A 26,366-nucleotide genomic window follows, 5' to 3' on the forward strand; every position below is an offset into this window, starting at 1 on the left:
TTTTCTGGAGGAGGACAGACATTTGTTTAGAACTCTTAAAGATGTCGAAGAAGCTCCTTTAAGCAATTACATTGGTGTTCCTCTACCTCCAAAGAACTATCAGAAGGAGTCCGAACCACAAAAGAAGCGCGTATTCTCGGAAAAGTGGTTGCAGGAGGTGAGCTGGCTTCAAACAAATGATGAACGCACAGAGATGTGGTGCGGAATGTGCCGTGAAAATCCCACTCTAGCGGACAAAAACAGTGCTTTTTATATGTACGCAAACGCGCGTTGCAACTTCTTATCTGGTGCGCGTCTTTTATTTTGACAGCGAGTGCGCACATGCGGACCACTTATGTGCACCCGTGTAAATAACATAATGTTCTGCCGGGTGTGTTGTTGGTTTTCTATCGATTTCTGAGTCGACAAGCGCCTTTGTTACTGGGACCAGTCATTTTAAGAAAGGCCCCCATTAGAACCCATGAGAAATGCAAGAAATGCATTATTGCTCAGTCTGCAATATCTTTCCCAGAACAAACACCAATTGCAAATAACATACTAAAAATAAACCTGAAAAATCTGTTTAGAACAGCGTACTATGTTGCAAAGAGTGAACTACCGCTGGCACAATTTAGCAGTCTTTGCAAACTTCAAAAAGCAAATGTCCTAGATCTTGGTTCCACTTGCCTCTTACCCGTGACTTCAGTGGAAATTTCAAATTCAGGATCTGACACAGACTGATTCATGTCCTACACAGTTCTTACAAGTTCATAGAAATTTCTGTTCAATTAGAACCAAGTATTTGAGTTGATGATTGCAATTTTTATACAATGTTGTAATTTGTTTTTCAACAATTTTTTGATTAATGTTTTGTTTCCTTTACAATATTATACATTAAAGTATAATATTGTAAAGGAAACAAAACATCAATCAAAAATTTTCTTTCTTTTTTTTTTATTCGGGCTACTTACATTTATTTTGGGCTACCAAAAACTGAAGAGTCCCTGCCCGAAGGGCTACCAGGGATTTTGAAATTTTGAGAGCCCTGTGACGTGAACAGTAAAGTTCGTGTAGCTTTGGGTTAAAAACAGCAGCTTGTGTTTAAATTTAATGTGAATTAAATTATCGCACCTACATCTCTCCACATCTGTCAGGATGTTTGAGGAGGTGGGTTTCAGCTCATCATTCGTCCTGTCAGGCCTCATTTGCTTTTCATTATTTTGCACATTAGGAACACCTTTTAATGATATTTAGCGTTCGGAAGCAGATTGATTTACAGATGTGGACGGCAGCAGAGGAAGCAGCGAGCTGCGGTAAAAGCCTCGGCCTGCTTCATTAACCACAGGGTCAGCCATGTTTCATTTTATTGACTCGGTGCGGCTGCAGCGTCCGATTCTTCTGTAGGAATTTAACTCTGTAGGAGTGAACGTGTCCACGCGGTTAATGAACAGTTACGTATCCTTATAATTATAATGATCCTCCACCGTCTGTAGGTGGCTGACAAAGGTGTTAGAAAAGCAGCGACGCAGCTGAAGGTGTTTTCACAGATTAAATGAAAGATGCTCTTTTTTCTCTTCTCAGGATGAAAGTTTTTTTTTTTTTAAATCCGAGGTTCTTTGAAGTTTATTGATCAGAAAGAGTTGGTGTCTGCGATCCAGTGTCCAACGCAGTTACAGATTCTTTTTATCAGCTGGATCTAAAACCTAAAGCTTCTCAGTCTGATTCAACCTCGCATTCTTTCATCTTCTTCCGTCTTCCTGTCTGCCTGCATCCCTGCTTTTTCAGGTTTGATCAAATCACAACTGTAAACTTCAAATTTGAGCTTTTCTTCAGTTTTTGATAAAGAAACAACTTGTTTCAAAGGTTTTTTGCAGAAAACTGCCTCCATCCTGCCCTGTGTGTTCTCATCCTGCAGGGTAAACAGTCATTTTCAGATGTTGGTGACATCTCACGTCTCAAACACATCACTGCTCAGACAGACATTTAATCCTGTTTTAAACTGCTGCAAGCTGGAGGGAGGGTGCTGGAGCAAGGATACCGTGGTTCTGGTCCAGTATGACCATTTTGTGCTTTACTGTTTGTTTTACTGCACTTTAGTTCAGTTTTCTGAATATCTCGAAGGAGGAAGATCCAAACTCAGGACTCTGAAGAAAAAACTGTTCAAAATCCCAGACCTCTGTCCGAGGCTGTGGTCGGACCAAGCAGGAATTTCCTGGGCTGAGAAATAAGCCAAGGATGGGACAGAGCCAAATTAAAACTATGTATATGTCACGGTCCTGGGTCTCCTGACCCAGCGTTTTTAGTTCTTTGTGATTTTCGTATTATTGTACTTGTGATTTATTCTATGGCTTCTAGTTTTGATCCCTTGCCCTTCATGTCTCCCTGTGTGCCCCTCTGTGTATCTGTGAGCCCTCGTCTCTCCTTATGTTTTATTCCATGCTTCCCCTGCCCATCATGTCTAAGTTCTCCCCGTGCTCTCTCTTCCCCCTGTGTGCCCTCTATGTATTTATGAGCCCTCGTCCCCTTTCGTGTTTATTCCGTGTCTCCCCTGCCTGTTATGTTGGTGTTCTACTCGTGCTCTCTCTCCTCCTGTCTGAACCTCTGTGCTCCCTGTTTCACCTCTCCCGTCAGTGTTCAGTTCACCCCGCCCTGTCTCGTTATGGTTATCTGTGTCAGCTGTGTTCCCCGTGTGCTCCCACTTCCCTCGTTAACCCTCTGTGTATTTCTGTCTGCGTCTCCCTCTGTTCAGTGTGACGTCGTCCCTCATGCCGTGTGTGGATCTCCCTGTGTCTCTCTGTGAGTTCTTAGTTTGGTTTCCCAGTTTAGTTTAAGTTTGTATATTTGGTTCTGCCGGAAAATAAAGCTGAGTTTTGAGTTCATCCCCTCGTGCCTGTGAGTCCTGCATTTTGGGTCCTACTCCTGCCTGCCGCACGGCGATTCATGACAGTATACTGTCCACATGCCAGCTTATCTAAATAAGTGCTTTCTATAAATACTGTGAGTCGGTATACTGACGGCAGTCATCTTTAACAGCTGGATATCTGCATTTCATCAGAACAGTAAATTGTAAGTGGATTGATTTTTATTTAGCAGTTTTCTAGTCTTATTGACACAAAAATATCACATTCACACATTTATAAACATTCTCTTCAGTCTACGCCAACCGAGCAGTGAAACACCATAAACTGCAGTCCCTCCAATGGCCACTTGAGGTTTGTTCAAAGCTGAGAGTCCAATGTTTAAATATTCAAGTTTACAGAGAAACTACGTTTACTGTAGTTTTATGTCTCTTAAGTTAATAACAGTGCATGGCGAATCTTAATATGACCCGACCATTTCAATTTAATTGAGGAATAAAATTTACCCAAAGTCAGAAAAGGCAACAAAATCGTTTCAGGAACACCACGTGTCTGCGTCTGTGAAAATCAATGACTTTGACAAACTCAGTCAAGTATTAGATGTCCTGCACAGCAAATCCAGCATGTCCAAATTAACACTGTCAGATTTGATTTCAACACTATTAAAGTGTCTATATGGGTCCACACCAGAGAGTGTTAATTTAACTCTTTTTGGAGAGTTGGTACGTTAACTCTGATTTAGTGTTAAACACCAAATCTGTCTGGAGTTGATAATTTAACACTTACTAATGCTAACTAGGTGTTAAGAGTTTATATATTAACTCTCAAAGAGTATTTTAGTTTAACTACGTAAGAGTTATCTTCTAATTCATTCTAAAAAGCAGGAATTTTACTGTTCTGAACTTCTAGAAATTTCTTTTGGAAATAAACATTTACTAAAAAGATGCAATGGTTTTTGAAAAACATTTATTCTGAACTGTGCACCACAATTTCAAAACATTTTCTGAAAGATGTAACAGTGTACATGTTCTCACTTTCATTAGAATTTTGTTTATCAAAAGGTCTGACATGGTAAATGCAAATAACAGCATTCTCATCACTTATTTCAATAAATACAAAATACAATATGCATGTCCTTCATTCATCACTTTGTGGAACTGCAACGCACTTCTGCTCTCCCCCATATTCCATCTTCACAAGCATATCCTATGTGGAGATTGAATAAAAATTAGTTGACACTAATTAATGACACAAATAATCCAGTAATCAATTGCAGCACAGTTAAAAAAAAAAAAGGAATCCTCTTTGAGCCATTACTTGTATAAAGTATTTTCCCAAAAGACAAGGACACAGGCAACAGGTAATACTGAACTAAATGTAAAACCTCAACCTTTTTCATTTTTACCTAAACCATGTGCACAAAACTCTGGAGGGATCTATGCTAACGTAGAATCCAGTCAGGACGTCTGCTACTGCTGTTTGCTCGTTTTTGGTTTTTTTTATGGGAGATCGTTTTCAGGCTTCAAGTAGGCAAGGCAAGGCAAGGCAAGGCAAATTTATTTGTATAGCACAATTCAACAACAAGGTGATTCAAAGTGCTTTACAGAGACATTAGAAACAAAAACAAATAAAAAGCATGATTTAAAATTGATTAAAACAAGCAAATAAACTAACTAACTAAACACACACATTTCACACCTGTTTGCGCAATCTGAACCCTTATCGTAAGGGGAGCTACCAGTCCTTCTGTGGACGAGCTACTTTCTATTTTAAATTCCCTGAATTTAAAATACTCTCTAGACCCAGTCTAGACCCAGCTGGGGAGCTACCCAGAGCTCTAAACCCACTTAACAAACAAACAAACAAACAAAACAGTATATAAAATCAAAACAGATAAAATCAGAACAGTAGATAAAATCAGTAGTTAATGTAAGTTTTGAAATTTAAGCTTAACAAACAAACAAAACAGTATATAAAATCAAAACAGATAAAATCAGAAATAGATAAGATCAGTAGTTAGTGTAAGTTTTGGAATATAAGCTTAAAAGTGTGGATTTGGTGCTTTATTCAAATGCAGCTGAGAACAGGTGAGTCTTCAACCTGGATTTAAATAAACTGAGTGTTTCAGCTGATCTGAGGCTTTCTGGGAGTTTGTTCCAGATATAAGGAGCATAAAAGCTGAATGCAGCTTCTCCGTGTCTGGTTCTGACTCTGGGAACTGATAAAAGACCGGATCCAGATGACCTGAGGGATCTGGAAGGTTCATACTGGGTCAGGAGGTCACTGATGTATTTTGGTCCTAAACCATTCAGAGCTTTATAGGCCAGCATCAGAACTTTAAAGTCTATCCTCTGACGGACAGGCAGCCAGTGTAAAGACCTCAGAGCTGGACTGATGTGGTCCACTTTTTTGGTCTTAGTGAGGACTCGAGCAGCAGAGTTCTGAATGAGCTGTAGTTGTCTGACTGATTTTTTAGGTAGACCTGTAAAGATGCTGTTACAGTAATCAAGCCTACTAAAGATGAATGCATGGACTAGTTTTTCCAGGTCCTGTTGAGACATCAGATCTTTTATCCTTGAAATATTCTTGAGGTGATAGTAAGCTGATTTTGTTATTGTCTTAATGTGTTTTTCTAAGTTTAGGTCTGCATCCATCACTACACCCAAATTTCTCGCCTGGTTTGTGGTTTTTAGATGTATAGATTGAAGTTCTCTGGTGACCTGTAATCGTTTTTCTTTGGCGCCAAAGACTATTACCTCAGTTTTGTTTTTGTTTAGCTGGAGAAAATTGTGGCACAACCAGTCATTAATTTCCTCAATGCATTTACCAAGAGCCTGTACAGGGCCTCGGTCTCCTGGTGACATTGTGATATATATTTGTGTGTCATCTGCATAGCTGTGGTAGTTTATTTTGTTGTTCTTTATAATCTGTGCCAGTGGGAGCATGTAAATGTTAAACAGAGGGGGTCCCAAGATGGAACCTTGGGGAACTCCACATGTGATACTTGTCTGCTCGGATGTGAAGTTACCTGAAGTTACCTGATACAAAGTATTTCCTGTTTTCTACGTATGTTTTGAACCAGTTTAGTACAGTTCCTGAAAGACCTGCCCAGTTCTCCAGTCGTTTGAGTAATATGTTGTGGTCAACTGTATCAAATGCTGCACTGAGATCCAGTAAAACTAGGACTGACATTTTTCCACTGTCTGTGTTCAGACATATGTCATTGAACACTTTGGTCAGAGCGGTTTCAGTGCTGTGATTCTGTCTAAAACCTGACTGGAAGGCATCATAGCAGTTATTCTGTTTTAAGAAGTAATTGAGCTGTTGAGAAACTGCTTTTTCAATGATCTTACTTAAAAATGGGAGATTTGAGATCGGCCTGTAGTTTTTCATTTGTGTCTTGTCAAGATTGTCCTTTTTCAGTATAGGTTTGATTACAGCAGTTTTTAGTGGTTCTGGAAACACACCTGACATTAAGGAAAAGTTGACGATCTGTAACAGGTCTGACTCCAAAGTCTTTGAGACCTTTTTGAAAAAACTTGTTGGCAGGACATCTAAACAGCAAGAGGAGGAGTTCAGTTGACCTAAGATGTCCTCCAGGTCTTTGCTGTTAATAGGGTCAAACTGTTTGATGGTGTTTAAACAGTTTTTCGGTGGACACAGTACATATCCTGGATCTGCTGTTGATGTACCAACTGCTTGTCTAATCTTTTTGATTTTGTCTGTGAAGAATTTGGCAAAGTCATTGCAGGCCATGGTCGAATGAAGTTCAGCTGCCACTGGCACAGGGGGGTTTGTTAGCCTGTCAACTGTAGAAAATAAGACCCGAGCATTATGGCTGTTTTTAGTGATGATGTCAGAGAAGTAGGACCTTCTTGCACTCCTCAGTTGTAAATTATAATTGTGAAGTTTCTCTTTATAGATGTCATAATGAACCTGGAGGTTTGTTTTTCTCCATCTGCGCTCAGCTTTCCTACACTCTCTTTTTTCATTTTTCACTAGTGTGGAGTTTCTCCATGGAGACTTTTTCCTTCCAGAGATAACCTTCACCTTAATGGGGGCAATAGTATCCATTACATTTAACATTTTTGCATTAAAGCTATTGACGAGCTCATTGACTGAACCTTTGGACAGGTCAGGTGTTAATGGGAAGACCTGGTTAAAGATCTCACTACTGTCTTCAGTTATACACCGTTTTGTGATCACTGCTGTTGATATATTTGTGTGGGCTGAGATTTTACTTTCAAAGAAAACACAGTAATGATCAGATAAGCCCACATCAGACACAGTAATGTTTGATGTGGGCACCATTATACCAACATTTCACATTCTAGACATTGTTTTAGGTGTATTTGACCAAAAGTTCGACTGAAAATTCACATGCAAGCTGTTTTTCAAGGCTGTGGTATTTGCCCGCAAACAATACCTTTCAGCTAGCTAAAACAGAATATTATGCTATCACGGAGCAACATGGCTAATGCCTTTCACACAGCTTTGTCTCAACTCCAAAGAGCCACAGAAGTAAAAGATAATAATAATAATTGAAACAATCTTTGAAAAAATGATTTACCAAGCATGGCAAACAACTCAAATATGTAGAGCAAAATGTTCTGAAACGGCTTCACTCCAGCTTCGTTTGGAGCCTATGGTGCTGGGGGCGGAGTCTGTGAATTTACTCTATTGGTGTCATAGCCCCTGTTGGAGTTCAAGAGTTCAAGAGTTAATGTTTCCATTGTAACACCTCCAGATTTGAAATAGAAACACTCATTTTTAACACTCGATTTTAACTACTATCATTTTACACCTCAGAGTTACATTAAAAGAATGTGACTCTACTTAGAGTAAAATAAACTCTACTTTTGCAAGAAGACTACTAACACCAAAACATTTAACACTTTTGAATTTGCTGTGTGGGAATGACAGTGGACTATGGATTATTTGTTCTTTTGTCACATCATGTATGAATTAAACAGTAAAAACAGGTTTAGAGTTCAGTATATTTCTCCCACCTGTAATTACTTTCATTCCTTGTTAGTTTGTTACCCATCGCTCTTTCATATATAGGCTAAATATGGCGGCAGGTCAGTGAGCGCAGTGGGGTCTGACTGACAGCTGATTTCCTTGCATTTCCCAGCAGGGATCATTAGCTTCTGTTTTATATTCTTATTTCAAGTTAGGCCAAATTGATTTTAGAAAAAAAAGTATGACTTTCACTCGTGTTCCTTATTATTTTCCAATCTGTACCAACTGACTCCTCTCGTTACCCACGGTGCATATATTTCCGTGATTTATCTTTCTTTGTCTCATCTAGTGCAATTCTAATCATTACTTGTTATCAGTTTCTAAAGTGTGCTCTGCGCTCATGTATAACTAAATCTCCCCCCCCAGCAAATCAATACAGCGTTGTAATGTTTCGTTTATCTAATTAAATCCCTGATAGACCCGTTTCCAACAAACGTCTGTTTCAAGCTCTTGTTTTATAGGTTTTGATTAGATTGTAGGAAATCAAACTAAACCATGAAGGACACAGAAGTGTGGTTATAAATGCATTATTTCATAAAATGTATGTTGGGTAACTTGTTTTCACAAGTTCTTTTTTTTTTTCAGTGTTAGAACAGATTGTAACTGTAACATTTTGACTTCTCTGACAGGCTGTGGACTGATTTTAAGAACTCAGTTCAGTTTTGATGCTAAAATATATGATATTAGCTTACAGATGATTAAATGTCAAACAAATGTCAATAAAAGGCTGTCTCTCAGCTCACAAACCCCACATAACTACAAAAAAACCCCACTGCTGTAGCTTCAGATAGCATTTTGCTAATAACAATGTTAGCAAGTTTAGCTAAAGTTAGCTAGCTAGGTGCTACGTAAGGGATCAAGCACCTTCTGATCCTAAGATGATTTTCTGAGTCCTGTACAAGGAAGCAACTTCACCACACCCGGGATCTTTTCATTATCTGGATTCTCTCCTTGTAATATCAGCAAGTGGACACATGAAGGTGGCTATCAGCTGACACAAACATGCTTTAAGATTTCTTATTTAGCAAACTATGTTAATATAGATGTGGTTGGCTAATTCAACTCCTGGAATAGAGTATACTTTACTGTGAGTTACTTTATCAATTTAATTCTAGCTAGCTGACTAACTGTGTTTTGCTACCTATGGTTATTATTATGAAAATATATTATGTGATTAGAGATGTTATTTGGCTAGCTAGCCAAAAACTATTAGCTGACCTGAAAAACTTGGACACCAAACAGAAACTGGGAACGTTCCCTTTTTGGCCTGTGGTTGCAGATCGGTCTACAACGTCTCTTTATGCTCTCTTTACACTTAATGTCATGTCATTAGCAGTCACATGACTACAAACACTGAATACTGGTCATAAAATAGTGCATCAAAGAACAAGCCCCACTGCTCACTGATTTTGGAAAAAGATTTAAACCCTTCACCTTGAACATTAAATAATTTTCTCTTTACTAAATTAACATCTCCCTCACCCACTGATGTTTTTTTTTTTTTTTTTTTTTTTTGCTTTTAAGAGGTTGAAGCAGAGTCCCACCTACAGTTTGCAACCAAACTCTTAACGTTTAATCAATACCATACTGACAGAACCATTAATATCTGTACCCACTCTTGGACCATTTCTTCCTGCTTTCCCATGAAAAACAATCTCATCATGACTTTGTAAAGAAGTGAAGCAGCTAAAGGTGAAATTTAATTGAACAAAGCAGCCGGTGTCCATTTCTTAATGCAGCAGCAGCTGCGTGCCAGAAACTCCAAACGCGGCGTCCATTTCTTAATTCGAGGCAGACGTGCCAAGTTTTATGCTGTCAGTCAATTTCCTGATGGAGCCGCAGGTCTGAGCCAACGAGGCGCCGCAAACATAATCCTGTTTATTTAAACCTGCTGCCAGAGAGGAATACACCCTTACATCCACATACCTGTACCTGCTGTACCATGATTGACATGTATTTGCTCTGTTAATGGATGAATGAATGAAAGTTGATCAATGAGTACAAGATCAATAGCCCTGATTTTGGGGTTCAGTACAAATGTTTGCAGCTTCATGTGTCAGCCTTTATATGTTTGTGCCGGTTTAAACATTTGAATTATGCTTGAAGTATATTTTGGTTCATTTCTGTTCAAATTTGGAAATTATAAGCTCTTGGTTTGTAGCTCTTTTTAACCCGATGGCTCACCTGATGCCTTTAGGCACAACCCATTGATAAATCTCATAGATGGAACAATATTTAAGTTTGTAGTCCCCCTGAGTGAAATAGCGTTATTTTTACTAACTATGGGGTTTGATTTAGTACTTGGTTTGAGTAAATCAAAGCAGAACCATTGAGGCTATTCACACAAAACAATAGATCATGATTTGCATGATTATCACTGAAAATATAAAAAAAAAATGCTAAAATTAGTCACTTGGGTGGTCTATCCAAGTAGAGTCTATGAGCTCGGTTCTGCTGGAGGTCACTTCCTGTTGAACGGGAGTTCTTCCTTTCGACCATCTCCAGGTTTTTGCTCGTAGGTGACTGTGTACTGATGCTATATAAATGGGTCTGGTTCTTGTTTATACCAGTACCAATTAGTCCAATCCACTGAAACTGGATTGGACTAATTGGCTTTGCAGTTTTAAGACCCAGGGAAACCAGCCCGCCAGTGCTTTGTAACAGCCGCGACCTCTGGCGATAAGGAAAGGCTGCTCTTCATAGAGGACTCACGCTCGGGGAGACATTTTTTGGTTGACTCAGGCTCCCAGAAGAGCTTCGGAAACTTTTGTGTCGTCTTTGCATACCTCCACAATGGTATATTATTTAATCTTTAAAAACATTGGAGATTTCCCGCCTACCACCAGAGAGAGCCCAAGTACCACAAGTGGTACGCGTACTCCCTGGAACATCTCCAAGGTTTATTTTCACTTACTGTATGGTAGTGACAATTTTTACATGCACACCTCTTTCAATAATGTTCAAAGTCCCTGATAATCGCAGTAACAGTGGCTTTAATGCTGCAAACCTGCTCAAGCCCACACCGAAAATTCATCATCAGTCAGTAATGGAATTGATTTCTTTTTAAAAAGCCCAAAAGTCATACAGTCTTATGAATCCGTAACATGGAGGGCATTTGCATATATCTGAAATCTTCCCTTGGATGTTCAGGGCTGCAAATTCTATTCGGGTTTACAATAAATAACAACTTTATACATGAAGTTTGTAAAAGCACATATCTTAAATAAAAGATCTTTATATAATAAACCACTAAAGGAACTAAAAAGCTGCATGGCTTCCCGTCCAGGAGACGGTTGGTTTAAGGGTTTAATAACAAGCAGAAATCTGATGGTTTGTGTCTCTTGTGTCTTCGCAGATCCCGGTTCTGGTTCAGGAGATGGAGACGGTGAGTGTCTGTCTTTCACTGGGCTATTTAAAGATTTCATTTCCTGCTTCACTTCTGCTGCGGGTGAAAGTCAAACACAAATCAATTACAGCAGAGTCGTTATCTGCCCTGCACAAACATTAACTGCTTGTATTGTGAGCCGTCTGTGATATGAAGAAACTAATCACTGAGGTCAAAACGTGGCTGAACGACCCCTCCACGCAGATCCGTTTATTCTGCCTCTGTGAGTCCTTCTGTGCCTCTGCAGCCCCTCGCTGAATGTTAACTCCTCTAATAAAGGTTTCATTAAGTCCTCCCTGAAGAACACGATGGTGTTGTCTGTCCTGTGGGAGTCGAGCTTAAAGCCTCGCTGTTGCCAAATTTGGCAACAGAGACATTTTGCAACCATCTGTGAGCACGGACCACAGTGTTTGTTGTTTAATTTGGCTGCTGGAGGGGTTTTAATTGGAGGCGGCTGCTCGAGAGGCAGTACCTCCACCATCCGCTGCCATCTGCATGTGGGCGGGGCCTCTGAGCAGCAGGAGATGGAAGAGCTGATCCATGGAGGATTAGAAAAGGTTAGGAAAACTAACGGCAGCTCTTTAAACATGTTCACACCTGTTAACTTGTTTCCTAACAGTAAATCATGGCTGCATGTGACATGCAGAATAAAATTGACTAAAACACACATTTAGTTCTTTATTTCACTTTGTTAACTGTACATGTGCACAAATCTGTGTGCATTTATGATGAGAATACCTCGTTTATATTCAAACATACAATTTTATACATTACAAACTAAGCCTTTATGTAAGTCATCGACTGAGGAACCTCAACTTCATCATTTCAATCAAACGTCTGTTGTATTGATCTGGTCAGGTAAGTATCACAGGGGGTTGTTAATCACTTCCAGCTGCTTTAGTGTTAATGAAATTTATAACGGGTGCACAAGAGGGGCAACAATGAGACAACCCCAAAAACAGGAGCAGTTTTTAGACGTAGAGAGCGCTGACACGTTTTCCCTCCTCATCGTTTTTCGCTGTTTTTTCACTAGTTTGGCCGTCAGTGTCACTAATGGTATCATGAAGTGATACCTGGGCCCTACAGAGTTTGCTCCTCCAGGATGGTACATCAATATCTGTCTCTCCAGGAGACAGGCAGTTACTCTAGGAGAGCTGGGCAGGACCATAGAAGGCCCTCAACCCATCAGCAGGACCGCTGTCTGTCCAAACTACTCTGCTTTATTAAGACTGTCATTTAATTGAAAAAAGTTAGCGTTCATCCTCCAGCTTCACTGTGTTTATGCTAGCCATAGCTGTGTAGCTAGCCACCACGCAGCACCTCATTGTATACCAGCTAGCCCGACTTCAGTAACCCTACAAGTGTCGCTGCTGTTTATTTTTCTTTCTTCATTTATGTTGGAAGTGATAGCAGAGCTGCACGTTTAAATTTTTGCTGTGGCGGCCTTCCAGGCCTTCCTGGTTTGTGCACGTCGAAGCTCAGTTTGGTCTTCGTGGCGTTTCAGCCAACGACACAAAATACCATCCTGTGGTGGCCTTGCTGGATCCGCTGTCCACCCGCCGTGTGATGACCCTCCTCCGGGATCCCAAGGGAAATACGCAGCTCTCAAGGCTCTGCTGGTGCTGCGCTATTCCCTCTCCGATGCAGAACGGCTGAGAAACTCCTCTCTCTCTCGGGCTTGGGTGATGGTACCGCTCTCGAGCCCACAGAGAGTACACTGTCCTTGCTAGGATGACGGCGGATTCCTCTTCACTCACGTCTTCCTCTGACAGGTGCCGGTGCGAGCTGGCCTTGCCAACTCCCCGCTGCTGGCCGCGAAAGAATAACCGCTCACTCGCAGAAGCGGATCAGATTCTCCTGGCAAGCAGGCGCTTTGGCATCCAGGCGATAGTTCCCGACTCACCGACAGCATCTACTGAACCCCCACCAATTCTCCCGGGGGCCTTCAACTCATCGATGGTGGCTGGGATCGCAGCACGGTGGCACCGCGGAAAAGGGCAGTGTTTTAAGCATCAGCGTGACAACGCTGTGCCGCCTTTGCAGTTTTAAGACCCTGGGAAACCAGCCCGCCAGCGCTTTGTAACAGCCGCAACCTTTGGCGATAAGGAAAGGCTGCTCTTCATAGAGGACTCACGCTCGGGGAGACATTTTTGGTCGACTCAGGCTGCCAGAAGAGCTTCGGAAACTCTTGTGTCGTCTTTGCATACCTCCACAATGGTACATTATTTAATCTTTAAAAACATTGGAGATTTCCCGCCTACCACCAGAGAGAGCCCAAGTACCACAAGTGGTACGCGTACCACAGTTTGAGAATCACTCCTCTAGTTGTGCCATAGAATACCAGAACTGGCAGATCCACCACTGGCGCCCTGTGCTGTGAATGAGTGAGAGCAGATTCACCCTGAGCACATATGACAGATGTGAAACAGTCTGGAGAACTTTTTAATGAAATCCAAAGCAGATTCTATTCTGTTGTTTATCTTAGTCAGTGCCTAAAGCTCGTGGGCACAGAGGAGGATAGGATCATAGATCAACCAATAAACCAGCAACTCTGCCTTCACAGCTCTCTTTACCACAGTAGACAATCTGTCCACCAATATCCTGCTCCACTCCTCCCCTACGTATGAACCCTGAGATACTTGAACTCCTTAACTTGAGGCAGCAGCTCCTCTCCCTCCTGAGATGGCAGTCCACCTTTTTCCATGATGGAAAACTGCTCCGGTGTGAGCTGGAGACTGATGCTTGCTGAATTCAGAAGGATGCAATCTCTACTAAATAAATCAGAGAAAGTAGGTAAGAAAATATGCCCTTAAAGTAGGTCAACCAACTGGCAGAGTTTTCTAATGAGATCTGTTAGGTAAAAGATTTTACCCTATTCATGTGTAATGTCTGTCCTTTAAAATCTGAAAGGTTCCCTTCAGGGCTGATAAGTTCTTTATGAAGAGTGATTTGAATGATTACGTGGAGATGTGGTGATTTTCCTTCCTCACAGATCATCCGTGTGAATAATTTCGACTTGATTGGGAGACATGATGATGCCAAGTCCTTCTTCTCCACTGTAATTTGTAATTTTCTTTGGGCTTTGCTGCTTTCATGTTCATTTTTTGAGGGTCAAATTGTTACAGCTCAAGTTTAAAGGCTTGGTTTTCTCTTTGGTAAAGGCTGACTGACAAATGTGTCTGCACAAAGCTTTGGATTCAAACACAAAGAAGCAGACTTGCGTTCGAATTTAACCATTCAACATATTTTTTACTTGCACTCAGCTGTTTAAATATTTTGTTCATTGGCCGTTAAAATGTATTTTCACTGCTGTGCTGCCCTACTGACAATAGTGCAGCACAGAGTGACTCAACGAGAACAAACCCATCTGTAGATGTTAGAAAAAGCAGCAATTGTTGCTCTTGTAAACCAGCTTGAAAAGCTTTGTCCTTATAAACGATGGGCAGTTTGTAAAAATTCATCCAGAGTGGGTCAGATTGTTTAAGCAGAGACATTATTACTGTGTGTCTGACCAAGCCAGAGCGGTTTTCTCGTGGTGCGATTATTTGCAAAATCTCTGCACAAATGTAAATCAATTCCAGTCCATGCTGGGTGAATGTGGATCGTCCAGCCGCCACTGACTGTCAGGAGACGACAGCAAGTTTACCGGCAGTGTTTGAGGGCCATTGGAAACGTCATCACCCCGTATCGATGGGCCGTGGAACAAACATTCGTCTTAAAGTCGAAGAACTTGAGAAACCACACAGCTGTGATCCTGACAGTAACATGCTCCGTAGGTGAGAAACTCTAATTGTAAACAGTGACAGTAGCTGTGAAGTTGTGGCAGGAGCGTTAGTACTGCGGTGATACGACACCGTGTGTTTGACCTGCTGGCTGAAGTTGTCTGTGAGAAATCCAGGGCAGATTTACTGAGTGAGAAAGATTCAAATTACCAAAGTGGATACAGGATTACATACATTTACATTAGTGCATGAGCAAGCTCCTCTTTAGAAACGCAATCAACTAAAAATTCTGATATTGTAAAAACAGGCATGTAGAGCTCTGCTTTAGATTGGTGTCAGGGACTAATCAAACACAACTCCAAGATTACTGGTGATGACAGCAGAGGACACGGCCTTCAGACGACTCCCAATCAAGAGGGTCATGATTTGGGGTACAGCAGTGGCACCACACAGTTTTAAATGGAGCGATGGCCGTGGTGAGACAAAATGAAAGCTGCTGATGAAAGATCACACTCGCCAAAAGACTCACTAGAATGGTGTCCAACTGCAGCCTCGATGGCCGGTGTCCTGCAGGTTTTAGATTTCACTGTGGGTCAACACACCTGAATCAAGTGATTAGTTCATTAGCAGGCCTCTGGAGAACTTCAAGACATGTTGAGGAGGTCATTTAACCATTTAAATCAGCTGTGATGAATGAAGGACACATCTAAAACCTGCAGGACTCCGGCCCTCGAGGCCTGGAGTTGGACACTCCTGCACTAGAAGATCCAAAACGTCCATAAAATTGGGCTCCAGCATTCTTCATTCTGGGAATGACTGTCCAGATGGTAAATGGCCTGTATTTATATAGCGCTTTACTAGTCCCTAAGGACCCCAAAGCGCTTTGCATATCCAGTCATCCACCCATTCACACACTGGTGATGGCAGCTACATTGTAGCCACAGCTGCCCTGGGGCGCACTGACAGAGGCGAGGCTGCCGGACACTGGCGCCACCGGGCCCTCTGACCACCACCAGTAGGCAACGGGTGAAGTGTCTTGCCCAAGGACACAACGACCGAGACTGTCCAAGCCGGGGCTCGAACCGGCAACCTTCCGATTACAAGACGAACTCCCAACTCTTGAGCCACGATCGCCCCAATAACTTAGAAACCTTAAACTGTCCACTAACCAGTCTTAACACGACGCTTCTGCATCTGCAAAGCCAGATTTAACCCTGTGTCAGGCCGTGGGTTCGTTCATATATGAGCATACGCGATGAGATTTATTTTCCCCTCCATTCTTAGCAGTTTGAAATTTTATTTCATTATTTTCCAGGTAATCTGCAAAGGAAAGGAAAAATCTATCATTTCAGTGCATGACCTTTTTTAGCAGTAAATTGCAGCTGTAATAGCAACTAAATAGCAGCTGTGATTTAGCTCTAAATTGCAGCTAAATGGGTTTCCAAAGAAGTTTCTGCTTCTTGGTTAAGTCATTAAATATACATTTATTATATATGAGCTTTTGAGAAAATAGCTTTAACATTTAATGTTAGATAAGGAAAGAAATATAAGGTTCGTGCATTACAAACATAAACCATAAACAGCTGAGAATCACCTAATAAAGTCACATTATTTACAGGTCAGTGAGACAAATCTTTAACTAAAACAAAGCCAACTCGATCTATAGTGACTGGAAGGAAATCCATACTAACTTCATGTTTATTTAAGCTTTTAAACAGCTTAAATGCAACAAGCAAGAATATACCTGTATCCTGTAATCTACATCTAATTTGCAGCCTTAAAAAAACTTTTTAATGAAAGTTTTTAGTTAATAAGCTGGAAAATACAGAACCTGTGAGTCACCTCAGCTCACAAATACACGGCTGAATGAAAAGGCTCTGTAACAGCAGGTCACTGCAGTTTTTCACACCATTTCACAGGAGGAGCGAGTGCATCTGCTCGGGACTGATAAAACGAAGCCTGACATTCACAAACAACAACAAACAAATCAGCTGTACAAGGCGTGAATAATTCATCCAATAAATAACGTCTGCGTTAGAACAGAAATACCTCCGCCGCTCGAGTCACGCACACGGTTTCATTTCAACAAACCCATTAACTTCTCAGAGGCATTTTTGGCACTAAGCGTCAGCGCTGATCGCACAGTAGCTGGAATATAATTTATAGTTTTTAATTCTGTGTCACATTAATCATTTAAAGCTTATTGTTTCCTTCCTTTGTCTTTGACTGTCACATCTGTCCTGATCTGCAGTCATGCTAAACGTATTAGTTTCATGATAACAGACGCTGGATTAAACACATGATGCTGTGGATGATTCACGGGTGGCGACCTGCTGCTTTCGGCCTCCACCCTGAGCTGTCAGTTTGATACTTTAACCTTTTCTGTCGACGTCTAATTAGCCTTCTCCTGCCTCTGTAGTGTGTGTGTGTGTGTGTGTGTGTGTGTGTGTGTGTGTGTGTGTGTGTGTGTGTGTGTGTGTGTGTGTTGAACCTCGATGCCTCCTGGTCTGAAACTGAACAGATGTCAGCGATGTGATGATGAGGGGGAGGATGAAGACCTGATCTCTGTCCACTTCTGGACACAAAACCGGTTTAAGGTTTGGATGATCAGAAAATCAGATTCAGTGGATCTTTTACTATTTCATATTTTTCGTGTGTTAAATTATTTTTATTAATGCTAAAGTGTGAATCGATTGTAGCGCAGCTTAAAGAAATGGCGCCTTCCTTGACTCTCAGTTGCCTTGGAAAGCTTGAGGACTGATTTCTAAATGAAAGACTCCACAAAGATGGGTTTTCCACAGAAATCCAAACCAATGGGATGTTTAAAGCTGCTCCCATGTGTTTTACCTCAAAACCTCTTGTCAACAGCGAGCAGCATCCACACATAACTTCTCATGAGGGCAAAAAAAACCAGCTGATAACATCCTGATGATGTTAGCAACAAAGTTATGGTTAGCTATGTTGGCTACTGTTAGCTAACATTAGCCAGAGGATAGGATGAAGCGCGTGGACTGATTTCTACATGAGGATGGATCCAAAAGATGTGAGATTTAGCTGTGACGTAATTCAACCGTGGCTAACCTCGCTAACATCTATGAAATCCTCTATGAAAGGAGACATGACACATAGAGTATCCTGAACTTTATAATATCTGAATGACAAAATTCTAAAAAAAAAAAAAGCGAGACGCCCACTATGTCATAATTATGAGCTGTAACCATCTAAACTAGACTTATTTACAGTCACAACAGTGAAACGGCTGTAGATGCTCCTGTAGAAAACACAAGTCTCGAAGATATCAACGTTTTATTTGTGATGTCAGGGAAAAGAACTACTCTACCCACAATTCTAAGTTGAAACACTGACTTGTCTGATTAATGGAGGTGGCTGTTACCATGGCAATGTTTAAACCCAGTGGCAAGCATGAAATTTGAGAAACAATTAGAGCGGTGATTGAACTCGGGAACAAAACACGGTTTACACATCGGAGCATGTGTACTTTACTTCAGTATACACACACACATTCTCGTTTTGATATCTTAGTGAGGACATGTAATTTACATGATGTTTTCCCTAGCCGCTTACCCTAAATATCAAAAGTAAATCCCTAACCCTCAGCCTAAACCTAACAATAACCTAATTGTAACCTTGACACTAAAACCACATTTTGAGTCTCAAGAATGCCTTCAAACTCGTGAGGACAGACACTTTGGGCTGTGACTGTTGGTCCCCACAACTATAGTAACATTCCAACTTTTGGTCCCCACAAAGATATATAAACAGGTACTGACACACACCAGACTAAAACTATACTAAACACTATGATACTGAATCACTTTGCATAAGAATACTGGAAGTCATTTGCGTTAGAATCTTGCATTTGCAGTGCATTATGGGATGTGTAGTTCCTTCACTGTTAAGAGTGGTTCTGTACACAGCCTGGTACCTGCGCCGTGTATGAATTTGTCTTTACATAAACTATGTGCATGCATGCAGACACAAAGTCTCATACACAGAGAGAGCACCACTTCTACACCCGTTCAATGATGAAACACGAAAGTCCAGATGTGACACTGTGTGGATATGAGGAGGCTTTAGCTGTTGGTGCAGTCGCTGTGTTTCTGGCTGTGGGTGGAGACGGCTTGGAGCAGCAGCGTCCTGCTGTCAGCAGAGTTGAACAGAAACAAATGAGCCTCTCTGCTGCAGATCCCCGTCAATCGATCGGCAGCCTCCGAGCCCCAGCTGAGCTCTCCGTGTTCAATACATCCACACACAGCAGGCCAATCTGTCAGCCAGCAGGCCCACACACACACACACACACACACACACACACACACACACACGCACACACACTGCAGCGTCTGTCTTCACCAGTCATTTTAATCATGCTTTTGCTGTCGAAATCTTGCAATAAGTGAGAAATAATAAGAGCGCGACCTCTCCATCCTTACTCATAATGCAGCTCTGTGTGTCTCGAGGTGGACATAATAATGTGAACATGCTACAGGCTGTCAGAGAGGCATCACCTTTTTTTAATGAGTGGCCAGCTGTTATCTGGCTGCCACACATTAATAATAAAACAGCAGCGTCTGGCTGTGTTAATAAACCACAGAGGATAATACTTTAAATAACACTGTAATTGTTTGTTTTTTTAAACAAACAGGAATTTTAATTATACTTTTTTATTTAAAGCTTCTATAAATGTGTCTGTAACGAGCGATACGAACACTGGAACGCCCTGTTTAGAGAAATCGTGTTTCCAGCGTCGCAGCCAGACTACCGACTACTGAGTGAGTTCAAGAGAGATTTTAGGACGGACTGGTTCTTATATCATGCTCTGTACAGCATACCTTACGTCTGCATGCTTTCTATCTAACATCACTCTCAGATGGTTCAGTATCTTGCCTAAAGATACTTTGGCAGACTAGAGCAGCCTGGGATTGAACCACCAACCTTTCCTGCGCTGCCTCCTGAGCCACAATCTTTTAATCCCAGCCTCTCTTAAACACACTGCAGCTCGCAGTCTTCAATCGCAGGCTCAGAATTTGTTCATCTCTTCAGAGACTGAAGAACACGGAGGACGAAACCTTTCAGTCTGTGAATATTTCTATTCTTTTGGTTTTGATTTTATAGTTTTTACAGTTTTTTTTGTACTTTGTTGTGCATGTCTGTGAAAAACACTTCATAAATAAACTAGACTTGCTTACTAAAACTCAGATATTGCCACGGTCCTCCTTCATAATAATGCCAAGATGGTGGACGTGTCAGCTGACCAGCTCCCGTTAAGTGAAACCAACATTTCACAGTAACGGTTGCAGATGTGCGACATGTGCGGACAGATGCTCGCTTCCTTGAAAGTGAACAGTGGAGCTGTTTTGTGTAACGTTTCACAGACAGACAAAGCAGATGTCTTTGCATCGTTGAACTGAACGATGATGATCTGGACTGATTCACTCACAACCTCTCATTTGCTTAGATTTAAGGGTTAAGGATAAATTTAGTCTTGTATCATCAGCGAACAGTCATTTAAAGGAAAGCAGTATGACAATATGAGCGCTGTACCGTATATGTCTCCACTGCAGTGTTTGCTGTGGTTTTAAAGTCTGTTGAGACAATAAAAGTGTTGGTGAGTGCTCGAGACACTGCTGTGTTTATGCTCCTGTTACAGTCGTGTTTTTGTTCAAAGCTGTGTTTGATTGAGACTGACTAGTTAGCGTTTTGCACCAAACTGAATGCAGTTATTTAGCATGTGGTTGGACCCACCCACCATCCATCAGGTGTGGCTCTGCGGGGCAGCATTCTAAGCAGCCGCGACCACTAAAGCACAGCTTGGCCTTTCACATCATTCAGGAACCATCAGAGTAGAAAATTGCTCAGAGGCTTTGTATGCATACGGAGATCTTCCCGCATCCTAAAAAGGCGACTTCATTCACCTTTCAGCCAAACCTAAAAGTCTGTGATACGTCGAAGTCACTTTTTCAGCATCTTTTTAAACAAGTAATAAAACGTCGAGCTACATTTGGACCAAATCAAATTAACAAAATCAGTGATTCCCAAAGTGTGGCCCGCAGCCCCGCAGCGGGCCATGAAGGTACTGCAAATGGGCTGCATGAAGTCATTACAATAAACACTGACAACAATAGAAAAATCTAGTAATTCTCATAAGATTTTAAAATTAGAAGTAGAAAGGAACATATGATCTTTCAAACTTGGATACGAGGTAATCAGTGAGGATGAATCTGATGCAGGTGCAGAATTAGATTAAACGGATTATCATCTGATGTCATCCTACATGAAAACCCTTCAAAATAAAATCCTCTGGGGTCAGTTTCAAAAGCAACTTCTAGTGCTGAAGGACTTTTTTCACTTACAATTTAAAGCTTCCTTGAAATCTTTACATGATTCTTCCTTTTCTGATTTTTTTATTTTAAATCCTGATTTTGGATCATAGTAAATTTAAATCTCCTGCTTGTGTATTAATCAGAGTAGACTGAAGGTTTAAAGACGAGTGTTGGTGATTTTGTCCAACACTGTGATTTTGGAGTAAAGGCTCTCTTGCTTATACGTGTACTCGTGTTTTATTTCCAGTGTTTTTGAGGGTGCTGCTTGTTTGCAGTGGAGCTGCAGCTCTGATCTCACCTTTCTTTGGATTTTAAGGTTGAATAGATGTTTTAATGGCTCCGGGCGCAGCTTTGAGGATGCTCATTACATTTCCTGCGGATTAATCTCCGTCCCCTTGATGGCTCTGAGCTTTTCCTCTATTACATGACAAAATTACACTTGATGAATCATGAAAACTGCTCCCTTGATGAAAGGCGGGTTGGGATAATCCCCGCGGCTCTTTGATATTTGATGCTGTGGGTTGTTACCGCCTCATCTGCTCTGAACTCGCTCCCTGCTGGAAAATAGACGCCGTCATGCGAGATGGTATTAAACGCATCCCCCTGTAATGGTAATAATAATAATATCATAAGATGATAACGCGTTGTCTCTGTTTCCGTTTGGCCAATAAGCTTCGGGAGCCTCTTCACACGTTCAGCTGTGTCTGATAGAAAAGCGCGTGAGCCGTGTCGCGTGTTGATGGTGGAAAACGGCGCCTGCGGCGTTAAGGGCACGGCGGCGCTCACCGGAACAGAAGCTGATGTGAGCTGGAGGTTGTTTTTGAAATGAAATCAGGTTTCTGTTCTGGAAAGATGTGCACAAATAATAATAATAAAAGCTAAGTATGAGGGGAAAGTGATGAATAAAGAGTTTCACAGCCAGCAGAGCAAAACAGACGGCGCGCTGAAATTAAAACGAGTTTTTTGGAGAAACAACAAGCAGAGTGTCACAGGTGAATAACGGCACACTTTTCACAGTACAAGCTCTCATCTCTGCTCCTCAGTAACAGTGTACAACAACAACACCATGGCTCCTCCTTTACAACCCGTCTTTACTTTTAAGTGAAGCTGAATTTATTCAGACGTTATAACTGTGTTTAAACAGTCACAGGTTCTGGGTTCATGTGTTGGAAGAGCAAACAGGTCAAGGTCTGGTTCACCAGTACTCAGTGTGGCACAGAGGGCCTATTCTGCTTCACCTGCAGCATGAAACAAGCTGTTTTAGCTCTCTTTAAGGCACCAGATAAACAGAAGGTGGTGGGACTTCCTGTGCCTGACATGACCATATTAGGGAAATCTCCCCTCTTTGACCTCATACAGAGTTAAGAGTAGAAACAAACCCTGCATGTATCGTAGTTCAGGCCTTGAACTTTTGGATCAGAGTGAATCACTGTGACCTGAGCTTTTGTTTTACTGAAAACTTTCACCACCAGGTGTTGGATCAAGGATACACCTAAAACCTGCAGGACTCCGGCCCTCGAGGCCTGGAGTTGGACACTGCTGGCCTAAGGTTTGGTCCCACATAAAAACACTGGTCAGCAACCATCTGGTAATCACTAGTTGCAAGGGAAAATTGTGTCTTCCCCCACTAGTTGATGATTGGTTTCTATTGAGAGTGCGATTGCTTTTTTGCTGGCAGATTCCTGCAGTTGCTCATTTCCTTTCTGAGCTGCAGCGACGCTCGAGAAATGTGACCAGAAATGGGGAGTGCTCACCTTCAAAGTAAAAGCCGCATTTCTTGAAATGTGCTTTCAGTGGTAACACACACTTCCGTCAAAGGAGAAGTTGCAATCACAACAAAGTTTTTGGTGCAACAGTTGGCTTCCCATTAGCGACTGCCAGCAACCCGTAGGTTCCACCCAGTGGTTTCCAGATAGTCACCTACTGGTTGGGAAACAACATTTTCCCGTAGCGACTGTTTATTGAAAGGGGGTCCTGTCTCAAAATGACCCCTAAGGAATCTAATGTGTGTGTTCCTTTAAAAAAATGCTCCATATAGCTACATGATACCAGTGTGTGATTTTTGTAGAAAATTGAGCTAATGCCTCCGTGAATAATACTGGTACATTTTGGTATATCTCACTGCTCACTGCACCGTCTTTTGGTCCAAAGCGATTTACAAAAAGTGAAAAGACACTGATTAATAATCATTATTGTTTAAAGGCACACTCATACTCAAAGTTTTTCTTCTTTGTGTCTTTCAGACGACGAGGGCTCGGGCTCAGACGTCGGGAAGAAGTTCACCAAGTGCAGCACATGCAAATACGGAGCAGAGTGTGACGAAGACTCGGAGGACGTCTGGTGAGTGTTCGACTCGTAACATTCATACGAAGCTCACCCCCGAGGTTTGTGTAAATACAAACTGACACCAACAACACCAAAGCTTCACTTTTTGTCTCCTGTTCTGTTTGTGTGCGGCAGCCAATCATATAGAGTTAGCTTACAGCTTGTTTCAGACAGGATAAACTGAGGCCCGGTATGAGATAAAGAAGGATTATTTGGGGCTGTCAATCATGCAAAGCTGCTCTAGGAATAAAATATATGACACTGGAAAAATCCACTTAAATAAACTGAAGTGAGGCTTTTACAGACTTACACAGAGAGAGATTTACAAATAAGATCCGTCTCCAAGGCCGTTTGACTTTTGTAGTTGAGGTAAATAAAGGTCCTGATTTCTATGTGAGCAATATATTTGCTTCTCTCTGTGAGCGTTCCTCCATATTTTTACCTATAAGTTGTTTTTTAAGGGAGATATTCTGATCTGATTAAGGACAACAGGCTTTTTATACTGTATCGATTGCAATCCCCTTCCAGGCATATTGGGCTACATAAATGAACTCGACTTGACTTATTAAGCGTAGCGAAACAAGACTATAAATCGACTGAAATAAGAGTCAAAAAGTTCTTTTTTTAGGTCCCACCATTGAACTCTGGGAGTAAATTTGAAACCATTAATCACGAGTGAAGGAGTTCTTGAAAGGGATTGAAATTAGTTCTTTGTATCTGCAGCCGGTCTGTGGAGGACTAATGAGCAGCGTCTTCGTTCCTCTAAACGCACTTCAGTTAATGATTGTGTGGCAGAGACGCGTTCAGACTGAAGACACAACATTTATTCTCCTGACTCGACTCCTCTCCTCCCTTCAGGTGCATATGTAACATCGACTGCAGCGGTCACAATGAAAACCCGGTGTGCGCCACTGACGGAAACTCCTACAACAACCCCTGCCTGGTCAGAGAGGCCTCGTGCATGAAGCAGGAGCAGATCGATGTCAAACACCTGGGCAGGTGCCCCGGTAAGAAGAAAGTGTACTTTATTGGTCCTGCATTTAACCCATTCACTCAGTGAAGCAGTGGGCAGCCATTGGGCGCCCGGGGAGCAGTGTGTAGGGACGGTACCTTGCTCAGGGGTACCTCAGGGTAGCTGTTCAGGGGAATCGAACCCCCGACCTTCCGATCATGGGGCCACCACTCTACCTACTGAGCTATCCCTCCCCATAAGACCTAACGAGATTACACGATTGCATTACACGAGCTCTGTGGGCAGTTTAAAGCTGCTCAGGTTGACGCGTTGAAGCTAATCTCATCTTAAATCACAGAATGAGGCTGTAACTGTAACTCGTTTATAAATGACTGCATGCTGAAGCAGAGGTGGTGATACAGTAACACGATGCAGTTTTATCAGGCTTGTTGCAGCTTAGAGTTCAGCCCCTCTAAGGCCTGTTTAAGACTGCAGAGAACCCCGTCGTCCAACCCAGACTGTCTGTAGTCCTGTGAAGAACTACACCCGCGATGCAGTGCTTTGTAGATCCTCCTTCAGCAGCAGTAACTTCTGCATGATGTTATCAGTCTTTCACGCTCTTCTTTACGGCGTCACTTCACTTCACTGGTTTTTGCAGCATTTGTTTATGCACAGCTCTCCTGAGGTGTCACATTACAATCAGGCTGAGGTCAGGACTTTGGTGCATTTTCTTTTTCAGCCATTTTCTTGGAGATTTGCAGCTCAGCTTGGGATCATTGGACCGTTGCATGACTTACTTTTAGCCAGCGTTTAGCTGTCAGCCACACGGCCTCCTGACTCTACAATACTTTGGTGTACAGAGGGGTTCACTGCTCAAATCATCACCCCTCCCCAACCATGCTGGCAGTCTCAATAGGTATGTCCCAATTCCTTGGCCGCATCTTTCGGAGACCGCATTTGTCAGCCAATTACGTCACAGCCAGGCGACGAAGGCTGCTCCAAACGTGGCAGACAAATGCCTCCTTCATTTCCCCAGATTTAAAGGATGGGTCGGGTGTATCCTTCATGGCCCAAACTATCCCAGAATTCATAGGACAGCCAGTTCCAGTTTCCAACAATGGCGGCAGCTAATTAGTTTAAATATTACTCTTATTAATCTTTCTGGGTCACAAAATAAACTTTTAGAATGTAGCTGTGTAAACTCCAAATATCTGCTCAGTTTATCAGGACATCACGTATTTGCAAAAGTGCTCCGACGTTTTCGTGTGTTACCCACCAGCTCGAGAGCTAGCCGGGGATTCAAGCCTCACTAGAGCCGGCGAGAACAGCGGACTCCTGGCACATCATTTTTAGACCCCTGCAGTCTTTCTCTACTCAGGTTAAGCATGATATATAAGTCACTTAGATAACTTAAAAATGTTCTTGTTTGGCTGTGTTAGTGTTTTATTTCCTCCGTCCAAAGAACATCGCTCCAGATGTTTTTGTTCCATGTTTTTTAGACGCACCTTCCTCCTGGAAACGCTTCCAAACAACTGATTCTTGTTCAATCTTCTAATTGTCTTGTCATGAACTTTGCCTTTAACATGCTGAGACCTGTAGAGGGTAAAATGAAGCTCTTTGGATTTTGTGCGCGTTCTTTGAGAACAGCATGGCGTGATCTTGAACTCCTGAGAAGATTGTGTTTTGTTAACACACACCTGAATCTCCAGACCAGCAAATCTGTCACTTTTATAGAGGCGCTCAAACCTGCTCGTGATCAGTTAATCAGGTGCATTGATTAGG

At 41.9% G+C, this 26,366-nt stretch overlaps 1 protein-coding gene across 1 annotated transcript in view; it reads left to right on the plus strand.

Annotated features, from left to right (window-relative positions):
* The window catches only part of tmeff1a (transmembrane protein with EGF-like and two follistatin-like domains 1a), a 113,454-nt gene that overhangs the window by 68,808 nt on the left and 18,280 nt on the right, over positions 1-26,366 (plus strand). Inside the window, exons 4-6 of the mRNA XM_004569474.5 lie at positions 11,215-11,244; positions 23,551-23,647; positions 24,491-24,639. Of these exons, the coding sequence (XP_004569531.1) occupies positions 11,215-11,244; positions 23,551-23,647; positions 24,491-24,639 (276 nt within the window). The remainder of the gene's footprint in view (positions 1-11,214; positions 11,245-23,550; positions 23,648-24,490; positions 24,640-26,366) is intronic.

The sequence above is a fragment of the Maylandia zebra genome, linkage group LG18 (assembly GCF_041146795.1).
Source record: "Maylandia zebra isolate NMK-2024a linkage group LG18, Mzebra_GT3a, whole genome shotgun sequence".
Taxonomy (NCBI): domain Eukaryota; kingdom Metazoa; phylum Chordata; class Actinopteri; order Cichliformes; family Cichlidae; genus Maylandia; species Maylandia zebra.